General features: G+C 49.8%; 1 protein-coding gene across 2 annotated transcripts in view; it reads right to left on the bottom strand.

The window, feature by feature from the left end:
• The window catches only part of Znf423 (zinc finger protein 423), a 316,073-nt gene that overhangs the window by 3,338 nt on the left and 287,327 nt on the right, over positions 1 to 25,408 (bottom strand). For both annotated transcript variants that reach the window (XM_003477678.5, XM_013141456.3), the window contains one exon: positions 24,511 to 24,626. In XM_003477678.5, coding sequence (XP_003477726.2) covers positions 24,511 to 24,626 — 116 coding nt within the window. The remainder of the gene's footprint in view (positions 1 to 24,510; positions 24,627 to 25,408) is intronic.

Below are 25,408 nucleotides of genomic sequence, written 5' to 3'. Positions count from 1 at the left end.
GTTTTATTATAGAAACTGAAGCCCAAGATGACCCAGCAGATGCCCCAAGAGGACTAAGCACTAGAATTCTTTCTGCACTGTTACTAAGTGCTTGCTCTGGGCTGGGCACAGTGAGGGGTACAAGAAGGCTCCAGCTGCATACCGTTGAGTGACTGAAGAGGTGAGACATGAAGGTCCCCAAGTGTTTGTGGATTAACGGTACAGGTTGCTGCTCAGCTGTGATGGCCACAATGTGTGTATGTGTGTGTGCATGCATGTGTATGTTTGCAGGGAACCCTACGGGACAAAGCCTCTGCCAAGGAGGGCTCAGCCCTTCCACAGGGGCCCCTGTCATCCAACACCTGTGTGTGCTGAGTGGCTCTAACTGGCACAGTTCAGAACCCCCCAACTGACCCAGGGGTGCCTCCCAAGGCCAGGAGGCATGGTTCAAGCCCAGGCTTCATGAAGGCTTCTTAACAGTTCCTTCCACCCTGTGCAGCTCTCACAAGGGCATCTGGCCTAGAGTCTATTTCTCTGTTTATGCCTGTGCTATATTTAGCCCCTCTGGAGAAGGAAGAAAATCGTTTCTTAAAGATGCTTCCAATCCCACAGATGAACATTTCCCGGCACCATACAGCCCAGGTGAGGCAGACAGTACGAGGACCCAAAAGAGCTTGGCTGCCTGGCATCCGCATGGCCTCGTCGCCTGCCAGGGAGACACAGGTGTGGGGCCGAGAAGCAGGTGAGGAAAATAAAACCGGAGAGCGAGAGGGGGTGGGTGGCAGTGGTTCCGGCTGCCATCCGTCCCTCGGCAGCTCTAGCGCATTTTCCTGGACACGAGGGTGAGTCTGATTCAGGTGACTGCATGGTGCTCAGGGATACTAGTTAGTGATGGGCGAGGAGATGGGCATAGAAATCTGCATGGAACCTCCAGGGCAGGCCCAGCTGGGTCCTTGGTGAGAAGCGTGAGACTTCAGAGCTGGTTTAGTCACTCTCAGCCCCAAAGGAAAGAAGCCTAGCATTCGTTACCTGTTCATTCATTCATTCACACAGAAACTCTTTATTAACCCCCTACTGGGTGACAGCCATGCACAAGTGCTTGGAATTCAGCAACAAAATGTTCCTGATCCCGAACCCTGGGCCCAGTGGATGAACTGTCTGTCCTCCCCATCCCTGACACAGTCTCTCTCAGATACCTCAACTGCCTCTCCGGTGTCCCAGTTACTCCGATAACAAAATGCCTGTAAAGTCTTAGTGTGTCTCCTGGCCCTTAGCAAGTGTCCATGGGTGCTGGCCTCTGCCCTGGGTGACCCCGGCAGGCAGTAAATCTCTGCGGGCTGAGATGGGCCAGGTCCTGTGTTTGAATCCTAACTCCGCCACTTACGAGTTTTATGGCTTTGTGTAGCCTCCCTGACCCCTAGGTTTGGGATTGCCCCTGAGGATGCAAGGGATAATTGCCTGTCCTTACCCCAGGGCTGGTGAAGAGAAGGCACTCCACAGTGATATCCATGAGGGTCTTCCTGGCTGGACAGATTGCTGGGATGAAGGGACTGTGTCCACCACAAGTACCCTTGGGCCACAAAGCTGGAGCCTATCAGGGAGGCCTCTTAGAGGATTAATAGACTGACCAGCTGTGGCTAAAGGGCTGGTGAGGTCTCAAGAGTGCTCCTGAGATAGCCCAACCTCTGGTAGTCCTCCCCCTAAGAAGGCTGGTGTCTGGTTAAGGCTCTGCCCTCACCACCCCCTATATCCCAAGCTAGATCCTTGAGAACCATCAATCTCTGCATTCCTACCCCTTAGGGAATGGCACAGTGACCAGGTAAGAAGGGGCCTAGAGGACACCAAGGGGAAGGGAGAAGGTATACTTCATTCACTTATTTCACAGATGTTAGCTGAGTTGTTATCTGCGAGGCCCTATGCTGGGCACTGGGCATCCAGAGGTGGAGAAGCCCCCATCTTCTCCCAGGAAGGCTGGACTCATAGACCCATGGGATACTGCAGGCAAAGAATTCATCCCTGGGGGCAGCCCTGGATCTGCCCGAGTCCCTACAGCAGGGACACCGAGTCACTCACCTAGAGCCTCCCAGCCACAGAGCCCACACAGCCCTCACTGTGACTCCTGCCCTCCCTCTGGGTCCTGGGTGGACACAGGCTCTGGCTGATCACATTCTCCCTGCTCTTCCCACCTGGCCACATCATGATGGGCTCCAGCCACAGGGCTCCTGTGAGCCTGGCTTTACACTGGCCTTTCTTGGGGACAGGGATGTGGCTCTCTATGGCTGCAGCCGGGGTATATTTCACAAGAAGGACCACGAACAGAGAGAGGATTTCTGCTTGAAGGTACTTTAGGAAAAGGCCAGCTTTCCAGTCACCTTTCAGGGACAGCTGAGGTTAGGATCTCCACTGGGTGTGTGTGGGTGTGTACACATGTGTGCCTGGAAAGACGGCTTTCCAGGAAGAACAAGTCATCAGGACAACAGCCAGGAGGTGTGGATACACTGATAATGATCACAACTCTGTTTACCGCTGGCTCACTGTGTGCCAGGCTCCATTCTTCACACTGTGCTAATATTCACTCATGTGAGCCTCTGGACACCCCATGAATTAAATACTCTGTCATCCCTATTGTACAGACGAGAACATTGAGGCACAGAGAGGCTCAGGCCCTGCCGCTGGGAAAGGCAGCGCTGCGCGGCACCCACACCGTCTGTCTGCAGAGCCCCCTCTCTGCCGGGCACTGCGCTGCCTGTGAAATGTGAAAAGTGCAGCATATGTTGGGGGAACAATGAATAATTCAGCTTGGCAGAAGCACAGGGTATGCGCCATGGAGACAAGCCTGGAAAGGAAGGCGGGGGTCTTATTGATGAGGCTCCGTGATGCCAGACAAGGCAGCTTGCCCTTAAATCTGGGCCATGGGGAGCCATCAAAGGTATTTGAGCTGTGGAGTTACACGAGATGCAAGACACGGGGAGAAGCTCATGCCTCTAGCCAAAAAGGTGTCTCAGCAGGGCACACACTCCCTATCTCCCTCTGCTCCCATTTCCTACTCCCTCTGCACACTTCCTCCCCAACATGAGCTCCCCGTCTTTCCCTTAGGGGGGAGCACACATCTCTGCCTCCCCTTTCTGCTGTGTATCACCTGGGCAGCCCCTCTCTGCTTGTGAGCACTTATTTTTAGAAGCATTTGACAATCGTCCAAGGGTCTAAGACGAACAGATGGCCTGTCTTAAAGGCTCGTATGTTCGCTAGTTTGCACTTCTGACAAACTGTAAGCGCACTCGAGAGCGCGCCGTAAACTGCACTGAATGAATACTCAGAACACAATTTAGCTAATGCACGTCATTAAAATTAGGAGTGAGTGATGGCCAGGTTCCCTCAAAATGCTGCCCGGTGACGCAGCTGCTCCCTGTGGGGCCCAGGCCATGATATAGACATGTCCCACCTCCCCCACTGGCCCCACTAAGCAGGCCAGAGTCACCTCATAGTCACTGAGATTTGCCCATGTGGAAGTGATGCCCCTATCTAGCATCAGAATGAGGCCAGGAGCCCATTGGCCTGGGACAAAGTCCTGATGTGTCCTGCAAGATGGAGGGCGAACAACAGCTCCTCCAGGTGTGAGGAAGTGAGGAGGTTTTCTGGTCTCTGCCTCCCAGACAGTGAGACATCCTGTCGTCTGCCACTCGGAACAGCAGGAAGTGAGCGCCACAGTGCTCAGCCAGGGAAGTCAACTCTCCTGTGGCAGTCTGGAAGCAACCAGGGAGACCTCAGCTTCCAAGATCATGGGGGCAGGTTCAGAAGCAGGGATAGATTAAGGAGGATAGGAGGAGGGAGCACAGGAGGGGGCGGGATTGGCCTCTGACCAGACACTCCTTTTGTTTTGTTAGTTTCTCCAAAGGGGCCCAGCTACCTGTGCAGGGAGCCCAGGGAAAAGAGGGGAGCACCCTTTCTCTCACCTGCCTGCAGGATAACAGAAGACCAAAGGGAAGCATCTTCCTTCATGCGAAAACACTGGAGAAAATGTTGTTGTGAAAATAGAGTCCCATAAACTCCTAAGGGTGCAGGTTGCCATTCTGCTGTACTTTGGAAATAAACCCTCCAGAGAGCAGATCCCCAGGAGGAAAGTGAAGCCTCTATTAGGAGCCCATCTGTAAACAGGTTCCTGACCCAACAAAACAAGGAAACTAATGTCACCTGCGCTGGGGATGTTGGGGGACTCAGCATGTGAATGGACCCCTTGGTCTATGTGTAAGCAAAGAATCAGGGGAAGAGCAGGATTTCTGCAGTCGAAGAAGGAAAGCCAGTCATGGCTGCTGTGACAAGCAGAGGGAGATGAAACCCTTCCAGGCCTCTAGCAGATTTGCCATTCTGAGGCCAGACAGTGGCATCTAACTCTGAACTCTGAGTTAACCTGGCCAGAGCAGCTCTCACTGTTTCTCCAGAGGTGTGGTGGTCCCGGGAGGCAAGGCCTGTCAGAGTACCTAGCAGACACAAGAATGGGACTCAAATGTCCCAACAGAGGATGCCGGGCGATGACCAGTATATGGATGCTCACTGGTCCCTCCTGAGCAGAGCTTCTGCACCGACCCAATCATACCAGCCAGGTGCTTCTTGGACCCAGGCCAACAGTCATCCCAAATATGGATTAATGCATGGTTGTCTGTCTTCAAAGAGCATGAGTCAGACCCTTAAGGGCTACAGCTCCTGCCAGGTTGGGAGCAAGCCTACTTACTGCAAAGCCTGGAGATGAGCCCAAGGTGGAATGGCATGAAAAAGTGGGGATTAGAAAGGAGTGGTGATATATCCCTATAATTCCAACACTGAGGCTGAGGCAGGAGGATCCTAAGTTCAGCTCTCAATTGGGCAATTTCATGAGATGCATTTCAGAATAACAAAATAAAAATGGTTCAGTGCAAAGGTTCCTGGGTTTAATTCCCAGTACTGGGGGGGGGGGGGAGGTGCAAGAAATTGGGCTCCAAGATCAAGCCAGGGATTCTTCTTCTCATCATGAGGCAGATCTGCCACTGTGATCATGAGACCCATGTAATGTGCATGGGCCACTTTGGAAAGACCCAGCAGCCTATTGGTAGGGTACCAAATGTTCCTGTTGGGAAAGAGGATGAGTTCTGGAAGATCCATTTGGTGGTGCAGGGTCAAAGCCAGGGCCTTGTGCACACAAGGCAAGAGCTATGCCACTGAGCCACATCCCCAGCCCTGGAAGATCCATTTGTAGCAGACAAGACTCATCCAACCACCCCGAGCTGTGAGTCTGGATGGGCTTGGAGGCCTTGGTACTGTTGGGACCAAGAGCGCAGCCCAGGCTTGTACATGGCAGTAAAACCCTGTAGGGGGCTACAGCAGTCTCAAGAACTGAGTGATAAGGGGCGGTGCCCATAAGCCCAGGCCATGACTGCCACATGACTGCCACATGGGCTAGCAGTGGCCCCCAGAGCCTAGTCTTGGCAGAAAATACCATCTAGATATAGTGGCACATGCCTATAATCCCAGTACTCTGGGAGGCTGAGGCAGGACTGCAAGTTTAAGCCTGGCCTGGGCAATTTAGCAATGTAGCAAGACCTTGTCTCAAAACCCAAAAAATAAAGGCTCTGTGTGTGTGTGTGCGCGCGCGTGCGTGTGTGTGTGTTCTGAGAATGTAGCTCAGTATGATGGCCCTAGTACTACAAAATAAGTGAACTTCCTTGATGTTGGAAGCACATGTCAATCGAAACAAGTCTGCCAGCTGAAGCTGGCTTGAGGCCTCTAGTGTCTCTGAGGGCTTCGAAGTATCTCTAAGGTGCCCTGAACATCTTCCTCATGCTACCCAGCAGGGATCCTAGGAAGGGTGGAGGGGAGAACAGTGCCCTTAGGCGGCAGATGGGCTCGGTATTATTCAGGGTCCTCACTCTAAAGGAAGGGAACGAGGGAGAGTTAAGCTCTGAAGAAAAGCATGAAGGGTAGGAAGTGAAGGCCAGGACCAATGGCGAGCCTGTGTGTTCCCAGGGTGCACCTGGGGCCTGCAAGGGAGGCAACCACTTCCTGCCTTCCCACAGTCACACAGAGAGCCCCAGATGGTCCCTCCTCCATATGGACAGGTGGGCACCATTTGCCATACTATCCCATACCTACTCTAATCACCCCACACACTCTCCCAGCTTTCAGAGGACTTGAATGCCCTCCTGTCCCTTCCTTGGGGACCAGAAGGAGAGGACCAGTTATTATCAGCCTATTGGGGTTCTTATGAGAGAAACATGCAAGCAGGACTCCTCCATGTCAACACATACACTCACACATGATAGGCTACAATCACACACACACACACACATGCACACACACATACACACACACATGTACACACTCGCTGATAACCTGTAATTATACCCCACATACTCCTGTGGATATCCATCACACACACACACACACACACACACGCTGATACCTCATATTCACACACACAGTGATATACCATAATGCCCCCCAAACTCTTGGATATTCCACTCACAAACATATACCCACATATATTTGCTGACTGATGCTCCACTGTCAAACCTATACACAATCTCATGGATACTTGTCAATTACATACATTGCCACACACTCACTGATTATGAAGTATAATCACACAGTACCCCCTACCCTCACTGCTACAATCACACACACACTGCTACACCATACCCCCTGCCAATACACTCATGGATGCCCACACTTACACACACACACTCCACCATGGTCCTGTGGCCCCACAGTCACACACTGATAGCTTTATCCCCCCTCACATACACACTGATACAACATAAACAGACCCACACATACTCATGGATACCTATAATCCCACACACACTACCCATGCTCACTGACACCTCACTGTCACACTCACACACATACTCATGGATACCCCGCAATCACACCCACACCTATGAACACACTAAGGAACACTCCTCAGTCACACACACCCACACTCACACAGTCCCTACAATGATAGAGTGGGAGGGGTCCAGGTGCTCAGGGGCATCAAGACGTCATGGCTACCTACTGCTATCCCATTCTGCAGCTACCCTGCCCCAGGACTACACCCTGAGTGACTCTCCATCTGCCCCCATGTGCCAGGGACATAAAGCCTCTCTGAATCCCCCTTCCTGGCAAAAGGAAGCAAGCACAGAGTACTTCTGAGGAACCCAGTTGCTGTCACTAAAGGAGCCAGGGTCACAGAGAAGTCTCTGTTTAAGCCCCAGGGGTCACAAGCACACTCAGAGTAGATCCAGACCCCTGACCAGGCCAGATGGTCCTCCCAGCTCAGGCATTTGCTGACCCAACCTTTGTATCCTTTTCCAGGTCCCTTAATCTCAGTGCTCCCCACCCAGGCTTTCCTGGACTCTAGCACCTCCCCTGTGGCAGCCTGCAGGTCAGGGAGCAAAGCAAACCCTCCACTTCCTGGCTCAGGAAGCTGCAGCCACTGCCCCGGGGTATGTTATACTTTTTCTTAATAGTAGAAGGGACTTTTGAGGACACTGGGCTCCCTGAAATAAGTCAGTCATAAAGGGACAAATGCTGTCTGGCTCCTCTTCTACGAAGTATGTAGGACAGTCAAACTGAGTGTCAGGAAGCCAGATAATGGCTGCCAGGCCTAGGAAGAGAGGACTGAGGAGTAAGAATTGGAGCAGGGAGAGTTGCTGCTTGATGAGATGAAGAAGTCCCGGAGGTAAACAGTGGTAACGGACACACAATAGGAACATACTTAATGCCACTGAACTGTACACTTAAAAACAGTTAAGATGGGAAATTTCATCACAAATCAAAACAAAGTGGGCAGGATCCAGCATGGGTGGGAGAAAGAGGAGGCTTCATTCTGTACCAAGAGCCAAGGCTCAGGACCACACCTGGACAGCTGCCTTCATGTCACTGGCTCCAGGGTTGGAAGGGGCGCAGGTATGAGTGGGCGCGAGCTGCGGCATCCAGGGGACACACCACTACCTGCCAGGCACTAGCCTTCTCCACTTCCACAGGGAGCTTCCTCTGTGACACTCGAGCTGCCCAGGGGATCAGTGCTGTGGCTCCCAGTGCCAGGCTACAGAAGACCCGACCCACAAAGGACCTGAGGGCTCTCACCCTAAGCACCAAGGCCTTGGTTGCATGAGGCCGCATGAGGAAGGGGCTAAGTGTTCCTTGGCACAGCAGCAGGGAGGCAGAAAGATGAATGCAAGGCCCATCTACACGTGGTGAGAAATTTGCTTCACTGTAAAAAGCTAAAGTGGGAGGAAATTTTTTCCCTTGAATTTCTTCTGACTCTGAAAGTCTTTACAACTTCCAGTATTGATTCATCAAAATGCATTGAGCAAACCCAGCTCCAGATCAAGTCATCACATTTCACAAACCAAAAATCAGGACAGATAGCCAATAGTTGGGGTGGATTACTTGAAAATCAGAGCTGTATTGGAAAATCTAGGTCACACGGTCACTAATTACACAGAATATGTATGCTCAGGTTCCTCAACTCACCCAGTGCTTTTATGGTTTTTATAAATGAGGTGTGCAAACTCTGATCAGATCCATTTCTATTTTCTCCTAAATTTTTGTTAAAAGGAACTTTTTGCGCATCTTCTGGTTTTCTAGAAAACTATCCCTTGTTGATAAAGAGCTGTCCTGCAACACACTGAGCTCATTTGTAAACAGGTTCCTACTCAGAGTCACCCAACCAAACAAGGAAACAATGTCAGTTGCCCTGGAGATGTTGGGGGACTCAGCACGTGAATGGGCCCCTTGGTCTATGTGTAAGCAAAGAATCAGGGGAAGAGCAGGATTTCTGCAGTGACAAGAAGGAAAGCTTTCAGGAAAGTTGAAAGGAAACATGGCACAGGAACCCCAAAATGGCTCCCGAAACCCACATGCCTGAGCCCTCCTTGCTCACAGGCCCCAGCCAGAAGTCCCGAAGATGGACCTAATTTGCTGTGATGAATTGTGTGCATGCACCAGTGATCAAAGCTGCAGCTGAGACCGATTACAGTTAATGATCGCGATGGTCCTTGCGAAGCATGTAGGTGTGTACACCCTTGCCAGTCTGGAGAGAGTGTCCAGCGTGACACAAAGCAAACGGTGAAGGGCAATTCGCACCATCCAGAGAAGCAGGACTCCACGGGCTGCCCATCACAGAAGTTCAGCCTGAAATGCCTTCTCTGTCTTCTCCAAAATACTCAGGTCCCAAACAAGCTCTGGGCACATCATCACTGTCCTACCATATCATAGCCAAGTGAGTCTCTCCTTTCACTTATAAGCAGAAATCTCTAGTTTCCATAAAGCAAACCAAGAGTCATCTTTGCCCTGGTCTATCTCATCCTATTCTACTAACCAGAGGGTGGTTACGTGTGTGTGTGTGTGTGTGTGTGTGTGTGTGTGTGTGTGTGTGTGCATGTGAACAGTTTTAAAGTGGGAATAGGCACAGGTAACTGTCAGGTGTGGAATTAAGGGCATATGAAGAAGGCATCATAAAAGCTGTATAGTTCTTTCATGTACCTTACAATCAATATTAATGGATGGATGTATGGATAAATGAATGGATGAATAAATAGATGGATGGATAAATGGATGGATACATGGTAGGTGGATGAAGAGTAGAGGAGTGGGTACGTAAGTATGTACACGGATGGATGGATGGATGGATGAATGCATGGAAGATGGAGTAGTTTGGTGGGCACATGGATGGGTGCTGCTGAACAAAAGTGTGCATGGATGAATGAAGAGAGAAAGAGGACAATACGGATTTTAAGTGGGTAGGAGGGTTGGTGAGCTGGAGCTCAAATCTGCTTTGGCCACTTACTATCTCTGTGCCACTAAGTCACCTTACCACTCCAAAGTACCCGTTTACTCATTTGAAAGGTTGTGCTAATATTGTCAACCTCCTAGAAAAGAAGGAAGAGAAAAGAAAAAAGATATAAATTTGGATATATACACATAAGATGGGATAGCTAAGATGATTATACTTCTGATTCTATTAGTCCTTGGAAAAAGAACTCATATGATCAGACCAATTTTGCATGTTTATATCTGGTAAAATAAGCAACTCTTTTGAAGACAGCAATATGCAATATAACAATCATTGTTAAAAATTCCTATTGTCTTGTTTTGAAAGCCTATATTGTTACTGTTTTGGGGTTTTTGTTTATTGTCTCTTTTGCTTTTTGTTTTTCTTGTCTGCTCCCCTCCCTTAATAAAAAAATATTATCAACCTCCTAGCCTTGCTATGAGGTTCAAATTGGCTGATACATGTAGAAGGTGTTATAACACATAGAAAGCTTTACAGACATTTAATCCTGTCATAACTAAAACTAGTCATAGACTTTGCCATCACAGTAAAGTCAAATACATGGATAATTCCATACTAGTGATGTGGCAGCTTCAGGATCCAAAATGAGGGAGGGGCCACAGGCCAAGGATGTGGCTATCTGCAGCTTGAATCTGATTTGGCAGGGAATCCAGTCACTGTGCAGAGGAGCAGCCCACCTTCCATTCCTCTCTCCCGCTCAAGAACTCAAACTTTAATGTATAGGATGTACCTCCCCTCCACCACCACTTCTTTCCCATGCATCTCCTATTTTAACACCCAAGTCCCCAGACTCAGTTTGCAGACATGCAAAATAGTGAGAGTGGGCTCAGTCCATGGAGACCACCAATGAGATAGTATTTGCAAACTGTAAAGTACTTGAGAGGAGGAAGTAGGCTATGTCGAACAAGGGATCACATCCCCGTGTCCAAAGAGGACAGCTCATTGTTAATCTGAGGAACTACGGCCCAGAGGCTTCCAGGTCTGATTTAAAAATCAGAATCAAAAAATTCAGCTATTTAGTGTGGTGGTAAAGGAGATCCTGCGCTGGTGGCCTTGGTCCAGCACTGAACAGCTCTGTGGCCTCAGCAAGTTTGTTAACCTCTGGGCCTCAGTTTCTATATCTTAATAATAGAGACATTGTGAGGACTAAATATTTAGCATATAAAAGTCCTAAGGACAATATAGTATTGGGCATTTAATAAACACTAGATGAATATTAGCATTATAACTTTTGGAAAACTCTCTTTTGACATAACCATTTAAATGTTCTACAACCTCTAGGCCAATATACTTCCTCCCTCTCTGCACTTAAAAATGTCTCACATTACCATGGCATTTCTCTGTGCCTGTCTCCTCTGCCCTATGTGAAGAAAGACTGGGAAGGATTATTCTGGATAAGGCAGGTTCCCTTATTCCCTCCCACTCCCTGCCCGGGCAATTCTAGTATCTATTTCCTCTTTATACTCCATCACATTCCCACCAATGCCATATTTTAGCTCTTCAAAGACTCCAGAGAGTATAAGATGCTCCAGCATTTGATGTATCGCAATGAACCAAAACACAATCTATTAAACTATACCACACGAATGAAGTCCATCAACTGAAGAGATGTTATACTGAGGATGATTATGTATCTTCAAAGTGTTCCTGAAATGCGGTAACAGCTACCGCACAGTGAGCTCCTGCCATGAACCAGAAACAGGACTACTACCTGCTCTTCATGCATTATCTTTACATCTCCAATTGTTGCCATTTTGCTGATGAAGACACTGAGGCTCTTTCTGAGCCTTTCTGGCAAAGAAGTCTTGCTGAGTCCTCCAGTGTGGATTTGGCCCAAATGGCACAGTTTGGAGATTACAACTGCTATGCCTCTGCCTGTCCCCAGCTGCATACTTCTGTTACTGTCTTCTGGTGCCAGTTACAAGAGACACCAAACTGGAACTGTCATCTACCCTTACACATGGTACAGCCACACAGCAAAGCTCCTAGGAGCCCTGGCTGAGCTGCTCCCTGTTTTATTTTGTCTAAACTTCAGAAGCAGAGCGAGTGGAGCCATATTCATTATTGACACAGCAAAATTAATTTTCTGCCATCTCCTCCTCTCCTCTCTGCCCACCCCCACTTCCACACCTCCCCTGTGAGTGTGGACTCAAGGCTGCTGACTGGTGCTCCTGAAATGCCAACTTGCATTTCTCATCATTAATTTCTTTCTAAATGTCATTAGTAATTGTTCCTGCTCTACCAAAGAGTACAATCCAGGCTTCCATGGAGAGCACCCTCCTTTCTACTCCCAGCTGGTGGGGGGCCTGGTTCCCTTCCCCCAACAGGCCAGAGCCAGCATCCCAGCAGGAGGCGGCTGGTCCTACCCCCCACACCAGAGAGACAGGCTGCTATCTGTATAAAGAGAGGATCCGAACCCCAGCAGGGTTTAGCAACATAAAAGCCTGACCAAAAAGTCCAAGGTGTGAGAGCAGGGGCTGATGCTCAGGTTCACAGCTGGGCTGCCTAGGTTCAAATCTCATCTCTGACACTGTCTAGCTGATCTCAGTTTTCCAGCTACAAAATGGGGATAATAACAACACTGGGTAATAATAACAGGATTGTCTTCAGGATAGAGTAGTCACTGCAAAAGACCTCTCACAGGGCCTGCCTGTTACTATTATTCTTCACCTGCTCCTGACCTTTCACCAGAGCTGCAGGCTCACATACTAGCTGTGGGACGAGACAGCAAACAGGTGCCTCTCTGAGTCTGTCCCTGCTATCAAGTGGGACAGTAACACTGACAGCAACTCTGCCATCTCCACCTCTAATACTGTCCCCCTCCATCAAACCCAGGGATGGGGCACTGAGCTTGCTGCTTTATGCTGAAACCCACCATCACCTACAGAGAGATGGTCAAGGGCAGATGAGGGTGATAAGTCCGTGAGATGGCCCAGGTTAGGGGCCAGAGGGGTCAGAGGCTCAATGTCCCACTAAGAGCAACCATCAACCCCCAGATTCACAGACTCTGGCTCCACCCCCTGCATACGAGGAAGCCTGGATGCCAGGGGCTTTTTGTCTGTGTCAGCGAGGGGTGGGGCTCTGTAGAGTGCACACCTCTGTGGGTGCTGAACCAACAAGGCGCCTACTGTTAGTAGTATTGTCATTGTTACTAAGAAACTGAAGGCATTTGGTCCCAGCTGGGACAGAGCCAGCGAGGGGCTGGGCTCTCTGCGCACACAATGGCCACAGGCTCGAAGCTCCTGGCAGCTCTCCCATGCCCATCTGTCATGATGGCATGGTGCCCCTCTAAAGTTGGTTGGCCCCCTGCCCTGGGGCATGAATGACAGGCTCTGATGGGCAGACGGGAAGCCCGAGGCTGATTCCAAGTGCCATCTCTGCTCGGAGCTGGGCCTTCAGGGGAGGTCCCACCTGGGCCTCAAATACACTTCGTGCTCAGATGGGCTGACCCCTGGGGCTCAGTAGGACATCTGAGCAGAGCTGGGCACAGGCTCCTGCCTTAAGGCCACCCTTCCAGATGACCACCCCCCTCCTCTGCTGCATATCCGGGCTGCCTGAGTGGCAACAGCACTGTGCCCCAGGAGCTGTATGTGATGTCAGCACCATCCTGAGCTGGCCTCTCTGGGAGGTGAAACCTACCCACTGCCCTCAGCACGCAGAAACAGATCACCTTTAGCTCCTAGGTGCTTTGAGAGTAAAATCGCACTGCCTCAGTCCAGGAGCCAAGGACTCAGATAGCTCAAGTCAGACTGTCTGGGCTCACAGCTCTGTCCCCAAAGACTGTGAACATGGTGAGCCTCAGTTTGCCCATCTATGACAAGTAGATTTCATTCACACAGGAGGTCCTAGGGCAACCGCCTGAGAACTGCCAGGATCTCAGATGGGTTTATTTCTACTGCCCTGAGCATCCTAAGGACAAGGCGTATCCTCAGTGCCCATCTCAGTTTCCCCAATGGCAGCCCCTTAAACTGCCACACAGAGCCCCTTAGAACATGAAAGGCCCCAAGTGGTGGCAGCAGGAGTATGATGATGACATCATGCTTTATTATGTGCAGGAAGGGCCTTGTTACACTGGACAGTATACAAAACGAGTGTTGCAGACACCTTCTGCAGCTGGTAAGACAGTGACACACTCATTAGCTTCTGATGAGAAGGGACTAAGCCCAGGCCCAAGCTCCCACTGTGATGTCCTGGGGGTTCCCACGGGAGATGAGACATAGTCCAGGCCTGTGTGCAGGATGAGTATCCCTTACCCAAAATGCTTCAGACAGAAGTGTTTCAAGTTTTGGATCTCCCCTCCCCAGATTTTAGACTATTTACAAAGACATAAACAAGGTATCTGGGTATTAGAGCTTATGTCTCGATGGCTCCTCAAAGCCTCATGCAGTCTGAGGTGGGGCTTTTTCAAAGGGGACTGGATCTAGAGTATGTGATACTCAGGTTGATTCATGGTGCAATGGAGAGATCAAGGGCACTAGGATTAAGGGTACAAGTGCTACTTGCCCTAAGTGGCCTGGGTAAGAAGGGATAGAAAGAGCTGGGTCCTGCCTTTCTTTGCTACCTTTTGCCCACCATGAACAGTTTCTCCTCTGCAACGTTTATCTGCCATGCCACCCTGCCGTGGAGCCAGCTGATTATGGTCTGAACCATATAAACCTATGAACCAAATAAACCTTTCCTCTCCTAACTTGTGCGTGTTGACTGTTTTGTTTCAGCAATGAAAAAGTAACTAAGACACTGAGGGATAGGACCCAGATACTCATATGAAATTCACTTATATTTCATATATATTCTGTACACATAACCTCACAGTAATTTCATATAAATATTTTTAAAACTTTTGTGAATGAAAAAAAATTTCATGGTGTAGAATTTTCCACCCATGTTGTCATATCAATGCACAAAACGTTTCAGATTTTGAAACACTTCAAATGTCAGGTTTTCTGACATTTCTGACTGATGTTCAATCAGGATATAACATGAATGATAGGATATTGTATGGTAAACATTGAATCCTTGTTAGTGTAGTCTTCCCTTCCCCACAGCAGGTGAGAAACCTAGTCCAGGCCCCTTCATGTCTTCATCACCTGTACACATCTCTGGCACATAGCAGGTGCTGAACAAACATTTGTAAGCTAGATTGAGCATACACATGCACAACTGAATAAATTAGTCAAAAACAAGTGACCGGCAAGCCTGTGGGTAGCCCAGACTGTGGCCACAATGACCATGACACTGACTGATGCATAACAAACCTTGACTCCAGCCACAACTGGTGCTAAAGTTTTACAGGCACCACTGCCTGCAGACCCCAATACTTCACAGAAGTGAATGCCATTCTCCAGCTCCTGAAACCCAGAGAAGGCTGGCACCTTGCTCACACACAGAACTGCTTGGCAATGGGGCTGGGGGCTATAGTGAGACTGTGGGCGCCATGTACAGTGTTGGCACAGTATGGCCACACCATGATGCCAGGTAGCAGAATCTGGGCTGTTCTGGGCTACAGACGCTTGCCCTAGTGGGGAAGGTAGGAAATACAAAGCATTCACACTGGGAATCTGCCACAGTTACTTTTAGAACCCTTATATTCTAAGACTGCTCTACACATAGGAACAGCAACTCAAGCAGTAGATTTTGCCCCATTGACAAAGAAAGCAACTGAGTCCAGATGGACACAATGTCTCCAACAGAAAGTGATGGGACAAGGCTGAGCGGGGAGGACAGCAATCAGCCCAGCCCTCAGCCTCCTGAGCTCATGGCAGACTTCATAAATAACAGGTTCTAACTCTCCTGGGACTCACTCCCAGACCAAGCCACTAAGCCCTGCTCTTCCTAATGTGCACGGGTAGCAAGGACCAGGCCATCATCTTTAAAGCAGGAAGGAAGAAGATGCTGCTACCCACAGAAAGCGCAGCCAAAAAGTTGAATACTAAGTATGTGCCTAGAGCGCTTTTACTTTTTAATTATTACTAGTTGTAATTATCTGGCTGGATCTGACAGCAGCAGTGCAAAATGGCAAGGAAACTGGCTCCTCGGTTACCCATCTTATAATGTTTGGCAAGGTCTAAATGGGCTCCCAGAGTCTGCAGACTGCACTATTCCTTCTTTCTCTCCTTTTCATATTTGTGTTCTCTTTTTTAGTTTCCAAGAGCTAAAAAATATAGTAAAACATAAGGAGATGGATCGGTGGGTGGGTGGGTGGATGGATGAGTGGATGGATGAGGGGTGGGTGGGTGGATGGATGAGTGGATGGATGGGTGGGTGGGTGGATGGATGAGTGGATGGATGGGGGGTGGGTGGGTGGATGAGTGGATGGATGGGTGGGTGGGTGGGTGGATGGATGAGTGGATGGATGGGGGGTGGGTGGGTGGATGAGTGGATGGATGGGGGGTGGGTGGGTGGGTGGATGAGTGGATGGATGGGGGGTGGGTGGGTGGGTGGATGAGTGGATGGATGGGGGGTGGGTGGAGGGGTGGATGAGTGGATGGATGGGTGGGTGGGTGGATGGATGAGTGGATGGATGGGGGTGGGTGGGTGGATGGATGAGTGGATGGATGGGTGGGTGGGTGGATGGATGAGTGGATGGATGGGTGGGTGGGTGGGTGGATGCATGAGTGGATGGATGGATGGGTGGGTGGATGCATGAGTGGATGGATGGGTGGCATCTCCAAAATCTCACACTTGAATGAGAAACCAGGTGTTGACAGTTATCTATAATCTATGTTGGCCAAGGTGTCAGAGAATAAAAGCCTAAGGAAGGACAATCACAAAGGCTTTCTCCTGAGATGGGCTGAAGTAGAAGAAAGGAAAGGCTTCTGAGGAGCAGAATGAGTGTGAAGAGGCAAGGCAAGGTCAGCCCAGAAGACAGCAGAAAGGCAGCCGCTCTCCCTCTCCCCCGCTCCTTACAGCCCTGCTGCCCTCTACGCTGTTCCTTGCCTGGGGGCTCGGAACTGGTCTGCCCTTCCCAGAGGACCTTGGCTCTTTCCCACACTCCAGAATGTAGGTGAAATGCAAGCCTCCTGATCACTTGATCAGATCTCTTATCCCTAACATGGCTTCATCCCTGCCCAAAGGCACACCCTCACGGCACTTGCTATCCCAACACCATTTTACTGTCTTCAGAATTTTATGATCTGAACTTACCTAGTTCATGTGTTTACTGACTCATCTGCAGTGCCTCCCTGCCATGTCAGCTCTGTGAGAAGAGCGACTCACCTACTTTCCAGTTTGGTCCCAAGGCCCCCACACTGTCGTCAGAAGTAGAGACTATGTAAATGTGTGTTAAAGGAATAATGAAAGCAGGAGGAGGGTCAAGTCAAATGATCTCAGGGGCCAGGTAAGAAGGGTCTTGGTGGAGCTCAGACCATGCCCCTGGTACACAGAGACCTCCCCCTGGCTGGCTACCAGGATCCAGCCTGGCAGGGTCCAGCTCTCCCCATCGGAAGGGCTCCAAGTTGCTTGTTAGAATACCTAGTTCTGCTTTTAATCAATTGTAATCATTTAGCTGGAAGCGGCATGATTAGGCACACACAAGCAAACAGCGTGAGCTAATCCTTTAAACGTGCCCGCTAGATGCTGGGCTGGCCGCTTTGCTGCCACGGGCCGCTTACAGAATCACTTCCTGCAGCCCCAGGCTTTGTTGGGAAGGGAGTCCAGATTCCTGGGCATGGAGAAGGCCCACTACTCCCCCTGCCTAGCCCACCAAGAAGAGGGTTATGTGTGCATGCACGCATGTGCATGGACACACCTGCTGTGAGCTTGAAAGTACCCAGGTAGGCAGCCCTCACCAGTGCTCGGATGCTCAAAACTCCATCCTTAGAGATCTGTGTGTAGCGCAAGGCTTCATCCCATGGCAGCATTAAGCAAGTCCCAGGCTGCCAAAGGATTGGAAATGGGTGGCAGCAGGTAGCAGGAGCTCTGGGTATGTTCCTCTCTAGAACATGTCCATGACTAGAACTAAGCCCTCCTCTTCCCAGGCCCAGCCTGTGTTCCTCTGCAGAGAAGAAGGACTGCAGACTTCCTGGGCTGCAAGCGTCAGCTGTGCCCAGGCCAGGAGCCTGGCAGAACTGGCCCTCAGTGCTTCCACCTGGCTCACCCAGGAGCCCATTTTCTGTATCCCCTGTTACTGCCACTGGCGCTACCTGCTTGGCCCAACTACTAAAATAGTTTCTGGGTCCCCTGATAACAAAGGCTTTTTATAGTTTAGCACTGTAGGCCTCATTTAAATCTATTAGCTCATATAAATGGCAATTTATTTAAACTTTGGAGAGCTTCTGTTTGCCTTGGTGGAAAGACAATGCAGCTTTGCATGTGGGCTTGCCACTCGCTTGAACTCGAGCGAATCGTGGGACCTTTCAGAACCTTGGTTTCCATTTCCACCCAGGGGGATGAAAGTAGCCGGTGGTGCAGTGACCATCCAGGGAGAGAGCTGAGAGCAGGACCTCGCCTGCAGTGGCAATGCAGAGACTCTTTCTTATCCTGTCTGGGGGACAAATCTGCCCTCAAAGCTCAGCCTGGCACGGTTGGTTAGAATGTCCTCCTGTGCACTCCCTCGGGGTGGTAAAAAAACAGGATGTAGTGAGCTCTCCAGACGTAGAGAAGGAGGTGCCATCATGCACAGTGTGTGTGAGCATCCATGGGGATTCAGGAACAGCTGGGCAGCTGGGCAGAGGCTGCAAACCACTCTCCCCACAGGTGGGCCTATCCCTGGCAAGGGGCTGCCAGGGCCCCAGGCCTTCATCTGCAAGGCCTATGCTGCAAAAGCAAGGCCAGCAGCCCTGACATTTGCAGGGACATCTTATCTCACATCTCCATACATCTCTTCTGAGCCTGGGTACAGCTAAGGATACAGGGGCTAAGAAACAAAGCCTAGGCCAAAGCCAAAGAGGAGGAGACATGAGGGCCAAGCCTCTCACCTCCCGATCCTACCAATGTCCATTGCACCTTGCCCTGCTGCTGCGGCATCCAACTCTCCCCAAATGGCAGCATGGGACTCTGATGCCCATAGCCTTGAGGCTTGGCTGGGTGCCACAGAGGGGAGGGTGCATTACCTTGCTTTGTTCCAGTTTGGGCCAGAAACAATGAAATGGTAGCAAAGTCCAAGCAGAGGGAGCCCTAAAAAGCCATATACCCTCAAGTTGCCAAACAGTTTAGACTAATGATAACAGTTTCCATCTACTATGTGTCAGCCATGTGCCAAGGGCCTGTGCAACAGAGCTATGAGGTGGTGCAGTGATCATCAACATCCAATTTACAGGCAAGGAAACTAAGGCCCATAGAGGAAATGTGACAGAGCGAGGTCTCAAATACACAGCCACTCTCACAAATACCATGCCCGGGGCTTCACTCTCTACATGTTCCAGCCAAGGGCCGTGTGATCCAAAGAGGCCTCATCACCTTTCACTTCCAGGCAATGTTCCCACGCAGTGGGTATTTGCATTGTCTTCTCAGCCTGTGTGGCTCTGCCCAAGCAGTGCCTTCCACTTGCTGGTTTGTGTTGTGAGTCATGACTGGAAGCAGAAAGTGGAGGGGTCAAAGGTGATACACAACTGGCCATGCTCAGCTTCAGATTCAAATCTGAAATGTCCCCCAGAAGCCTCATTGTTCAGAAGTGGGCCTGGGAAGGTGACTGGATCACAAGGAAGGTGAGTGGACCACCTACATAAGCACAGGTCTTGGTCCATAATTATTGGGTGGTTATAAAGCAGAAATGGTATGGTGAAAAGACCCAGCGGACAAAGGTTGCTCAACCCATGGCAGCCAGGAAGCAAAGAGAAGACAAACCAGGGACAAGAATATGCCCTTCTAGGTCACATCCCCAGTGATCCACTTCTAGCCAGGCTCTTTTAGCTGCTGAACTCATCGCTGGTGATGTGGTCACCTTCCAAACCCATGAGGCTTTTCTGGAATTGTGGGGACATTTTAGATCTAAACCATAACAATAGCGGAATGTGGTGTTACAAGGTGAGGCTTCCTGGGAAAAGTGGATCACTGGAGTTAGAACCTGGAAGGATGCCTTCTTGTCCCTAGCTCCTCCCTTCTTTGTCTCTGCTTCCTGACTGCTGTGAGGTGAGTAGTTCTCCTCTGCCATTCCTTTTACCATCCCATTTCTGCTTGGAGCTAGCCAGCCACGGACTGAACCCTCGAAAACCATGAGCCATGTCCTCCTTTAGTTGTCATGTATTTTGCCCCATTAATGGGAAGGTGACTGATATTCTTTTCCAGAGCTCTAGAACCTGTCTCCTTGACATCCTTTTGGGTAACCATGTGCTGAAATGCCTTGGGTGTGTGTGGGTCTCTGCAGAGTTGACAGGAATCACCTTTCTCCTTGTGTTAGAAGGCTGAAAGTCAGGCTGCAGAATTAGAGTACAGTACAAGCCAGAGTGGGGCAGAAGACAGTCTCAGGGAAGACAAATCATCACTTTAAGTGATACTTGGCTCCTGAGAACTGAGCCACCGAAAATCCAATGCTACTTCCTACTCCTGGCATCCAAAGCCACCCACATGACCCACAGTTTAATTCCCCCTTGTGCTTGAGCTAACCCCAGAGTAATGCCTGAGCCATGATTGTTAAAGACCAAAATCCATGTCCAGAGTTTCTGACTATTTTTCAAAAGTCAGGCCAGTTGAACCATGCAGAAGGACCCTCCACTGCACAGAGCTTAACATGCCTGAAGACAAACATCTCTGCCTTTCTACCACCAGCCTCCCAGGCTTCTAAGTTGACCCAGGACAGACTGCTAGGAGCTGTCTGAGAGCAGAGTGGATTCCCACAGCCTAGCACACCATTTTGTCTACTCTGCCTTATCTCTTCTTCCACCTACAGCCCCTGACAACTAGCAATCTGTTTTCTGCTGATATATTTTGGCTTTTTTCCCCCTAGAATGCCATATCAATAGAACATACAGTATGGCACTTTATGAACCTGGAATATAAATTCCACCGTGATATGTATCCACAATTGCTTTTTATTGTCAAGTACCAATTCCTGGTATAAATGTGCCATGTCATCACCTCTGTCACCTGCACAACAAGAGGGTGGTAGGCTTCCAGCGAGGGGCCATGACAAGCAAAATGCACAGAGGTTTGGGTGTGAGCTAAGCTTCCGTTTCTCTCTATGAACACCTAGGCTTGGGTGAGGTGGTTCACAGGGCCAGCGTGCATCTAACTTTGTAGGAAACCCACACACTCCTGTTGTGTGGCTGAACTGTTTTACACAGCCACAATGTGTGGGAGTTCCCAATGCTCCACAGCCTTGAATGCTCTTAGGGTCATCGACTTCTTGTTTCTGCACGTGTTTCTGACGGGTGTGCGTGGTATCCCAGTGTGGTTTGCGTTTGCTCTTCCCCATAACAAATTGTGCACTTCTTTGGTGAGATGTCTGTCTAAAGGTTTTGCTCATTTTGGTGCAAAATGATCCCTTCCTCATCATAGTTTCAAGAATTCTTTATATAGTCTGAAGTCCTTTGTGGGATAAGTGATCCGAAACTTTCTCTCACTCTGTAACTTTAATTCTTTTAACAGTGCTGTCTTTCTTTCTAAAGCAAATTTCTGAAATTGTGCCACATGATGTAAATCAGATTGTAGCTACCCCCCACTTTGATTTCCCATCACCGTGAGGATAAATTCCAAGTTATTTCAACGAGGAATTGGGACTCTGTCTGCCACTCCTTATCACTACTCTCCCCCAACTCCCTCTATCAACTGTCTGCTGCTAGTCTAGCAATATACCTTGTTCATACTGTCCACAGGGCCTTTGCATGTGTGGCTCTCCTCTACACACACTGTGAACTCACACCTGAGCCTCCGCCCCTTCTCACCCAAGAGTGCCTCTTCCCCTCCCACATGCTCTGGCTCATTAGCTGGTTTTAATGTGTCATCGATCATTAGTGGAAGACATCAACCCTTGGGCAAGGAAGCCTCATGGTACATCTCTGTCTTGTTCACCATTGACCTCTCAGTTCTAGAACTAGTGCTGCCTCAGGTGGGCCCGCTACATACATGCTTCACACAAATAAGTGGCACAGTTCCATTCCTTCCTGGGCTCCTAACCACTGTTATAAATATGCCTTGGTTTATCCAAAGTCCTTTGAATTAATCTCGGCTTTTTAGGCAGAGCAAGCTATACTCAGAATCAAACAGGACTTACACCTCCCTCATTCTGGAAACTGTGCTACTGCTAATGCATCCTAAGAAAGCATTCTATTTGGAAGCAGATAGTGGTGACATAAAACAAGCCTGCTGGGGTCCAACTGCGCATTTAATATTCTAGCCCCACACCAGGTCTTTCTGGTCCTAGAATTGAGTGAGCTCAATTCTAAGATGCACAGCTCACCACTCTCAGCCCACAGTAGCTTCTGCCTCCCAACATTCACTTCCTCGTGTCTCCCTGCATGACCTCAAGTGATGGAGGGTCACAAAAGCCGGGGCCAGGTCACCTGCTGCCCTTCTCAAAACCCTCACATCACTTCCCTTCCACCCAAACATGGCCTTCCAGCCCCAGCTGCAGTGTAATGACAATGACAATTTCAGGGCATGAAAACCCTTCTTTCAAAAACCAGAAAATTGCTATTCAAGTTACTTAGCGAAAGCCATTATTTGCATAGACTTGGCATTGATACAACACTTCCCCATTTAAATAGTCTGTAATTAAAATCATTGATTGCAGAAAATAGTGACTCCTTAAGGCTGTAATTTTGTGAGTTCTCAGCATTTGAAAACCTGACTTACAGGTTAACAGGGTGACTTAGGGAACTGCCCATTTGCATGATCCAATCATGGATCATATTGGTTCAAAGCCCATAGCAGGTGGAGCCAAAGCAACGCAGTTTGTAGTGGGCAGCTTCCCTATCTTGCCACACCTGAGAGGTTGGGCTTCTCATCCCAATGCCAACGAAGCTCCCAAATGGTAAGAATGGGAAACTTCCTGGGAAAATCTTACAGCCATAAAGAAGAGATCAGTCATCCATCTCTTGGTGTCTGGGACCACATCAAATCTAACATACTCAGGTGGGGACTGAGCAAATCCAGCACATAAGCCCACTGTGGTTTCTATGTGCTAGTGGTTTTGGAGAGGCTGTCCTGTTATACTTTTAAGAAAACATTGCCTACCTCTCAGGGGACAGAGCTTATTGGGTGGCTGGGCCCAACAGGCAGAGCAGATAGGACAGGGCGGGCTGCACACTGCACTCAGGAAAGGAACCCACAGCTACAGGCAGGGACCTTCTCCCATACCCTTGGCACAGAGATCTGGACACATGATGTGGATCCCTGGGGATCCTGGGCAGGATCCCAACCTCCACTGAAGATGGGCTTTTGGAAGAGAAACCCCTTTCTGGATCTGTGTCTGGGTGAATGGGTGCCTAACTGTGTCCCACAACTGTGACAATAGAAGCACAAGCAACACAGAATCTGTGGAAAATCAGAGGGGTTGCCCAAGACTGAAAAGACTCTTTCAGCAAACTGCTACGCACTTTACAAGGTCTAGGCTCAGCCTTCTCAGGCTGGCCTGGGGTCTGCCCATAGGACAGCACCTCCTCCTCAGAAGGGGCACCACTGTCACCACTCAAGTGATAAGTGACTGTGCTCTGGATGCACAGCCCCTGTCTCACGGTATCCCCTTCCTTGCCCCATGGAAACTGGTCATGGCCCCAGGGCTTTCTCAGGCTGAACCAGTGTGTGATAAGGTGATATATGTGTCACTTCCAAGAGGACAGCCAGCTCACTGGTCACCAGCTCCCCATCCTCCCTACCTCAGTGACCTTGGAAATATGGGTGGGCATGGACCGTCTTTGGGACTAAGTCACTGAGGGTCAGGAAAAGAGGCCTTCCCTCATCCAGGGATCCAGGAAACACTGCTGGTGCAGCCTGAGCTACACTGAGCTTCCAGGCAAGGGCAACGCCTACAGTGTGGGCCTCCTGCACACCTGTCTGAGTGGGGTGTGGTGGCCTTTCTTGGGGAGCTGTGTTGTGCTGTGTGTGTGTGTGTGTGTGTGTGTGTGTGTGTGTGTGTGTGGTTCTCTGTGTATACACAACGTTACTATTTGTCTATGACATTGGTGGGGAGCTGTGTATGAAATGTCCTTTATGTGTGCAATGTCATGTGTGATATGATTTTTCCTGCACGTATGTGATGTTTTTGGAGGGCACATGACCTCTGAAACATAAATAGGGATTTCTTCCAAAACCCAGTGGGAGAGAAGACAGTTTCACCTGGGCACAAATTCTGGTCTTCAGAAAACCAATGATAGCTGAGAAGAAAAAGGGTGCCATGGTGTTCCGGGCAGAGGCTGCTGGTGCTGAGGGAGGATTCCAGGGCCCTCTCAGTTACTGCAGATGCTGGAGAAGGTTGGGAGGGAGCTGGTCCCCAAGGGCCACAGCCGCCTCCAGCCCTGTGGCAGGTACCTCTTCCTCTGTGTTGGAGCTAAGCCAACATCCATGGCTTCCCATTTCTGGCTTTCCCAGGCAGAGCTGAAGGCCCTAGAGCTCCAGTCCGAGTTGCTGGCCCCACACAGCCCCAGCACCTGGCCAAATTGGCCACAAGGACAAAGCTCTATCAAACAATGTTGGTGGGAAAGGGAATCCTATAGAGGGGAGAGACACCAGGGATGCAAGCCAGACCACTGTGGCTCCTCCAATCAGGAAGTGGCCTAAGCACCAGCCCCCAGCCTCTGGGCTTTGCTAGAGACACCAGCAGGAGGCCCAGAACCTCAAGCACTCACCTGCAGCTCAGTCTGGAAGAAGAACTTCTGCGGGCACTGTGAGCAGTCGTAGATCTTGTCCTCCTGCCCATGCACAGCAAAGATGTGCTGCTGCAGCTTGTTGGCCTGGACGAAGACTGCACAGGACACAGTTATCAGAGGCCAGACTCAGCCACCAGCCCAGCCACCTAGTGCAGTTACCCTCTGCCGCTCCAAAGGAGGGACTGCCCAGCCTGATGAAGTTGACCAGATAGCACTATTACTAGTAGGTGCTAGTAATGCTCTGCTAGGCCCTACTACCAGAGGGCCTCAAGCTAGCTACACTGCACTCTGCCATTCTGCAGCTATGTAACCTTGGGCAAGTCACTTAACTTCTCTGGGCTTCACATCCTCACTGGAAAAACAGAGCTCAGCAGAGTATGAACCTTATTGAGTGAATGAGAAGTTAATACTCATAAAGTTCTTAAAAGCTAACCCTAGCCAGGTGTGATTACAGGTACATGCCTGTAATCCCAGCACTCAGGAGGCTGAGGCAGAAGGATCAACACGGGTTCAAGGCCAGCCATACATAGTGAGTTAAGACCAGCCTGGAATACATAGCGAGACCCTGTCACATAGTTAAGCCAATAAGTTTGGCCTCCTCTTCATCAGCATCAGTCAGAAACATCTGAGTATGAGCTCTTCAACCACCTCACAGACCTGGAAGGCAAGGGTCTTTGCTATCTCCATTTAATGGATAGGAAAACGGAGGCACCAGGAATGCTGAGTGACTTATCCATGGACCCATGGTGAGCAGGTGGCAGAGTTGAGACTAGAATGAAATAAACTTAGCCCAGTGTCTGGTAGGAGAAGCTCAACCAGTCTGAAATGCTCTTCCTATTGTCGAGGTACTGTGCACATCCTCCTGAGTGAGGTGACA

Source organism: Cavia porcellus, unplaced genomic scaffold, assembly GCF_034190915.1.
Source record: "Cavia porcellus strain 051 isolate PalLab524CR breed Dunkin Hartley unplaced genomic scaffold, mCavPor4.1 scaffold_4, whole genome shotgun sequence".
Lineage (NCBI taxonomy): Eukaryota > Metazoa > Chordata > Mammalia > Rodentia > Caviidae > Cavia > Cavia porcellus.
This window is presented reverse-complemented; position numbering and strand designations above follow the sequence as displayed.